At 38.4% G+C, this 6,898-nt stretch overlaps 1 protein-coding gene across 1 annotated transcript in view; it reads left to right on the forward strand.

The window, feature by feature from the left end:
* The window catches only part of LOC106867326 (muskelin), a 51,920-nt gene that overhangs the window by 12,981 nt on the left and 32,041 nt on the right, over window positions 1–6,898 (forward strand). Inside the window, exons 4-8 of the mRNA XM_014912166.2 lie at window positions 585–673; window positions 1,198–1,307; window positions 3,459–3,596; window positions 4,741–4,795; window positions 6,527–6,601. Coding sequence (XP_014767652.1) covers window positions 585–673; window positions 1,198–1,307; window positions 3,459–3,596; window positions 4,741–4,795; window positions 6,527–6,601 — 467 coding nt within the window. The remainder of the gene's footprint in view (window positions 1–584; window positions 674–1,197; window positions 1,308–3,458; window positions 3,597–4,740; window positions 4,796–6,526; window positions 6,602–6,898) is intronic.

Consider the following 6,898-nt stretch of genomic DNA (forward strand, 5'->3'; position numbering starts at 1 on the left):
CATTACAGTATCGAAATGTGATTGTTTCAGTTAGTGGAATAGTTTCATTTTTAAAGTGAAAGTATTTGACCTGAGTGTTTTTGTTTCACTTTTGACACGTAATACTTAAATAGTGGAGGAGATATTATGTTGCCGTGGGCTCGAACTCTGCAAGAAGTTAAAAAATGTTTTTGACTAAAACACAACTGGAACCCTAAGTAAGGCATGTGTAAAATTTGAATGAAATTAGTTGCGTAGTTCTCGAGTTTTAGGGATTCACACACACACACACAGACAGACAGACAAACAGACAGACAGACACACATTCTCATTTTTATATATATAGATAACCTCCAACTTTTCCAGTTTCCACTTTAACTCTCTCTCTCTCTCTTACTCAGTGTTTCACTCATTCTCTCACTTAGTCTTCTTCCCTCTCCCCCCTCTCTCTCTTCTCACTTTCTCTTTTCTTTTCTCTCTCTCTCTCCTCTCCATTCTTTGATGAAAGGAAATAATTTTTTGTCTTCAAGCATTTCCTATTTTATAACAGAAACCCCTTCCTTTTATAACCATTTCCGTTTAAAGATTTCGTTTTCTCTTTGCAGTGGTTTGAAGAATGATCATGTACCTGAGACGTTTTATCCTTTGAATGAAATAGATGATAATCACTTCCCTGTAAGATATCTCAAAATTGGTAAGGGTCTTCTCCCTTCTATCTTCAGAACCATAATGGTCGTTTTATTGTTGTATGTTAGGGAAAATAGAAGTCATTCTTAGTAAGAAATAAAACCATTCTTGAAAGTATCTGTTCTCAAGGATTATATTGGACCAGTCCCAACACTCAGGTACCTTGGGAAAGTGCCTTCTACTATAGACTTGGCTCAATCAATGCCTTGTGAATGGGTTTTGTCCATGGAAACTGTATGTTTGTCCCCACCACCACTTGACATCCAGTGTTGGTTTGTTTACATCCCTGTAATTTTGCAGTTTAACAAAAATGACCGATACAATAATTATCAGACTTAAAAAATAAATCCTGGGCTCAGTTTGTTAAACTCTTAAAGGCAGTGCCCCAGCATGGCCATAGTCCAGTGATTGAAACAAGTTACAGACAAAAATATAAAATATATTATTTTAATAATATATTTCTTTTTCCCTTAATTTCCTTCCTAATTAGTTACTGATATTTAAAAAAAATTTTATTTATTCATTTTGCAGTTCCGTTGCAGGCTTGGGGTCCAAGCTTTAATTTCAGTATATGGTATATAGAAATCCGTGGCACTGATGATGCGGCTGCTGTTAAACCATGTTTAAATTGGTATAATATGGTAGGACCACATTTTTATTTACATTAGTTTTTCATTCGTGTTGTATGATTTGGTGAAACAGGGCATTCAGCCCTAAAATCCACACCAAAGCAGACCCCCCCTCTGTCCCCTCTACTACTTATACTCCGCTCACTGTTCCCGTCTCTCTAACTCTCTCCTACCTTCCTTGTCCTCCTGGGGTAGGCAAGTATCTCCTATTGTAATAACACAGCTCTGTCCCTCTGCCATTCTCTCCACTCACTTCACTCAGTTCTTTTCTCAGCTGAGAGGGCTTTGTTTTGTAAGCTACTTGCTGACCCCACTGATGCTGGTGCCACATTAAAACCACCTTGGCTGGTGCCATCTAAAGAGCACCCAATACACTCCATGAAGTGGTTGGTTGACATTAGGAAGGACATTAAGCTGTAGAAACTCCACCAAAGCAGACAGCAGCATTTGTGGCAGTCTTCTGACTTGTCAGCTCCTGTCAAACCATCCAACCCATGACAGCATAGAAGACAGATGTTAAATGACGATGATGATGATGATGATGATGATGATGATGAGAGATATAATTAAGAAGTTTGTGTCCCAAAACACATGGTTTCAAGTTCAGTCCCACTGCATGGCACCTTGGGCAGGGCAAGTGTCTACTATAGCCTCAGCTTTACCATAACCTTGTGAGTAGATTTGGCAGATGGAAACTGAAAAAAGCTTGTTGTGTGTATGTGTGTGTATATATATATATATATATATATGTATATATATAGTTGAAATTTACAGAAAAACAAACGACGAAGACAGGTGTATAAACAACAAGTAGGTGTATTAGTTTGATGCTCGGGAAAAATGGAAAAGTCTTTTAATGTTTTGAACCTACGCTCTTCGGCAGAAAGGAATAAGAGGAAATAAACAGAGAGAGAATGAAAAAAATGTGTTGAGTTCAGTGGTCCAATACGGCAAATATTGTGCCGGTGGCATGTAAAAGCACCCACTACACTCTCGGAGTGGTTGGTGTTAGGAAGGGCATCCAGCTGTAGAAACTCTGCCAGATCAGATTGGAGCCTGGTGTAGCCATCTGGTTTCACCAGTCCTCAGTCAAATCGTCCAACCCATACTAGCATGGAAAGCAGACGTTAAACGATGATGATGATATGTTGGCACTCCGTTGCTTATGACGTCTAGGGTTCCAGTTGATCCGATCAACGGAACAGCCTGCTCGTGAAATTAACGTGCAAGTGGCTGAGCACTCCACAGACACGTGTGCCCTTAACGTAGTTCTTGGGGATATTCAGCGTGACACAGTGTGACAAGGCTGACCCTTTGAATTACAGGCACAACAGAAACAGGAAGTAAGAGTGAGAGAAAGTTGTGGTGGAAGAGTACAGCAGGGTTCGCCACCATCCCCTGCTGGAGCCTCGTGGAGCTTTAGGTGTTTTCGCTCAATAAACACTCACAACGCCCGGTCTGGGAATCGAAATCGCAATCCTATGACCGCGAGTCTGCTGCCCTAACCATTGGGCCATTGCACCTCCACGATGATGGTATATATATATATATCTCAATATCATTTAGCAAATACCAGTTGATCATTGGGGTTGATGTAATCGGCTTTCCTCAAAAACTGTTGACCCCTGCCACAACTGGAAATCATTATTGCCTCCGCCTTAGTGAAGGTGGAGGTATTGTTTTCAGTCGTATTTGTTTGTTTGTCCGTGGAGAAGATATCTCAAGAACCGCTGAGTGGATTCGGATGAAACTTTCAGGGATGTTTGGCCTCGGGACTGACAAACTGATTAGATATTGGGATCAATCCAGTTTTTTTACTTAATTTTTGAGAGCGGTCAGGTGCACTTTTAGCATTCCTGTTTCTGAGAGCAGTCAAGTGTATTTCTGATATTTCATTTTAAAACTAATCTCCAGCTCATTGTCGAGAGGATGTCGGTGTTGCCCTGGCGGAGCTTTGCACTCTCTCAATGTTCTTGTTTGTATTACTTTTTACAGATCCAAAGGAGTTTTTTTAAGACTCACATCTTTTATTATTCAGTGTTGATTTTAGTTGGGAGTGTCTAATGTAGATTCAATTATTGTTAAATATGAAAATAAAAATCCTCTTTCAGTTACTTTTTTTTTGTTATTTGATTTATTTGAACCGAATGCTTTTGTTGACAGTACCGAGAACGAGAAGCTATTCGTTTGTGTTTGAAATATTTTCGTCAGCATCATTACAAAGAAGCTTATGATGCTCTGCAAAGGAAGACAAATATTTCTCTTGAACATCCAATCTTGACAAAACTCCATAAAATCTTGGTATGTTACTTGTATTTTTCCGTTGACGTGATATATTTGGTCTGTTTTCTTTTTGTTTTTTTTTTTGTTTTCCAAATTGTAAATAGTAAAAGAGACAGCTGTATGTAGAGACCCTCATAGGCATCTCGGCCTTCAAGGACAAAAGGCAGCACTGGTTTGGATGTGTTGTTAAGAAGTTTGTTTCCCAACCGTGGGTTCAATCCCATTGCATGGCACCTTGGGCAAGTGTCTTCTGCTATAGCTGGCCAAAACCTTGTGAGAAACTGAAAGAATGTCGTATATACAAACACACACACACATATATATATATATATGTGTGCAGGAGTGGCTATGTGGTAAGTAGCTTGCTTACCAGCTACATGGTTACTGGTTCAGTTCCACAAATAAAAGAATATATATATATATATATATATATATATATATATATATATATATATATATACATATATACATACATACAGATCAGATTGGAGCCTGCTGCAGCCATCTGGTTCGTCAGTCTTCACTCAAAACGTCCAACCCATGCTAGCATGGAAAGCGGATGTTAAACGATGATGATGATGATATACACACACATACACACACACACGTTTGTGTGTGTGTGTGTCCGTCTGTCTGTCTCCTTGTCTTGACATCACATGGTAGATGTAAATGTATGTCCTCATGCAAATAGTGCCATTCATTTCCAATATGTATGTCCATGGGGTGGGGTGGTGGAATATTACTTTATTTAGAAACGTTTATAATTGATTATATGACTACATCAAATATATTGGCATTTGGCCACCTCCCTCAATACTCCGATCATCAATTGAGGGGTCGGGGTCCAGTTTTGTGAGTTGGTGACCTTGCTTATGGTGATGATGATGGTACCAAGTAAAATGCACCTTGTAATCTCTGTAAAGTGGTTGGCACTAGGAAGGGCATTCGGCCACAGAAACCTTGCTAAAGTAGACATTGGAGCTTGGCACTGTCCCCTAGCTCACCAGTTCCTGTCAAATTCTCCAAACCACGGCCAGCATAGAAAATGGATGATGATGATGATAGTGGTATCTTTCCATGAAATAGTTTCAAAAATTTGTTCTCATTGAAAAAAAAGGAAATATTATTTTTAACTAAAAGTATAAATTTGTTCTTAATTCAGGTAATGCAAGGAGACTTTGACATGTGTGAAAAAATGATTACCTGTGCCAGCAAAGGTATGTCTTGTTAGACTTTTTCTTTACTTTGATTTGTAAATATAATTAAAAACCTAAGGTTTATCTATTGTGAAATTTTTTGCTCCTTAATATTCTATGCAACACTGTTTGTGTATTTTGTCTTGCATACAATGGTATACTGTGCTTCTATGTCTAGAATGGTGCAGCTGTTACACACACACTGACGCCTAAGACTGCATCCATAGAAAGGCTGACATGACTAACTGATATCTTAGAAAGGCTGACATGACTAACTGATATCTTAGTCAGTCCCCAACACACTTTGATCTCTGGCTCCCAGGCTTTCTGTCTTTCCTCTTACCACCACTACATTCACTCCTCCTCCTCCTGACTGTCTGGTCATGCAACAGTGCCACCTTAGCAGTCAAGACTCGGGGTCTCTTTCCTCCTCCTCTTGTCATTCTTCCACTCCTGTCAAACTGTCCCCTATGCCACTAGGGATCATGGGCATTAAATGATGATGATGAGACACACCCGATCAAAGTGCTTCTGGCATTTTGTTGTGTATTTGGTTCATACAGTTAATTCTATATATCCTTTACTGCTCTGAGCTGTTCAGAATAGATTCCAAATCACTTTGAAATGTTACCTAGTCCTGTGTCTTATCCAGGAGGATATTTCTCTCACATCTATTTTGAAATTTGATCTCAGAACAAAAGACATTTTGTTATATATTCTCACTGGTATTAAAACGTTTAGCTTTGATGTAAAATGCTGACTAAAAATGCACATAAAACATTAAACGTTATTCAAATAAACTGATAAATCATTTTTGTTTTCAAAATAAAATTTAAAGAGTAACAACAAAAAGAAACATTTCTGAAAAGTGAAAACAAATGTTTAAATATATAAAATTATACATAATGGTGGTGCCCCAGCATGGCCACAGCCTCTGGTTGACACAAGTAAAGATAATAGTATTGTAACATTGCTTAATCCATCATTTGGATTAAGCAATGTCAAAAGAAGGAGACGTCTGCTCACACATATAATACGTGTGACAGACTTGTGTCAGTTTCTGTCTACCAAATCCACTCACAAGGCTTTGGTTGGACCCAGGGCTTTTTGTAAAAGGAGCCATGCAGTGGGACTGAACCTGGAACAATGTGGTTGAGAAGCAATGTTCTTACCCATTCTCCCTAATAAGCAAAATATCATTTTATGTTTTATCTTTTTTTTTTTTTGTCTCAGTCATTAGACTGCGGCCATGCTGGAGCACCACCTTCAAGGGTTTTTAGTTGAATGAATCAACCTCAGTCCTTGTTTTTTTAAGTCTGGTACTTACTCTGTCAGTCTCTTTTGCTGAACTGCTTAGTTACTAGTTGTCAAGCAGTGATGTGGTTTTCTGTCTGCCAAATCCACTGACAAGGCTTAGGTTGACCTGAAGCTATAGTTAGAAGACACTTGCCCAAGGTGCCACATAGTAGGACTGAACCCAGAACCATGTGGTTTGGAAGCAAACTTCTTACTACACACCCACACCTATGCTTATGAGCCACGCCTTGAAAAATCCACAAAATTTACTTTTTGTAATGGCATTAGATCGAGCTGTGCCCTTCCAGTGGGTTTTTTTTTTTTTTTGGAATAAATTTATTTTGACAAAACCAATTGAAATATTTTCTTTGCATTAAATGTTGTTTCATGTTTTTAATATTTGCATTCTGTGGTTTGTCTGATGAAATCTCTACATAATGTCTTCTCGTCTGATAGATGGTCTTTTCCACCATTACATAAGCCAGCAGGACTACAAACCAAAGTGGACACCTATTGAACCGATCAGTAAAGGTATTTGCAAAATGTTCAATTATTTGGCAATATTTGTTTTTGATGATGATGTGAGAAATGAAATTAGATAAAACAGTATTGAAAAAATTAAAAAGGAAGTAATTGAAATTGAAATTAGTGTGTGGGAGAGGGGGGGGGCATTCATTTACTCATTGCCTGCTACTAAGCATAGTATGTGCACTCATTTTGCACCTCTTATTTTAACTCTCACTCTCTCTCTCTCTCTCTCTCAATATTTCCCTTTTATTCTTTTCCCCTCTCTCTCTCTCAATATTTCCCTTTTATTCTTTTCCCCTC

This window comes from Octopus bimaculoides, chromosome 3 (genome assembly GCF_001194135.2).
Source record: "Octopus bimaculoides isolate UCB-OBI-ISO-001 chromosome 3, ASM119413v2, whole genome shotgun sequence".
NCBI lineage: Eukaryota > Metazoa > Mollusca > Cephalopoda > Octopoda > Octopodidae > Octopus > Octopus bimaculoides.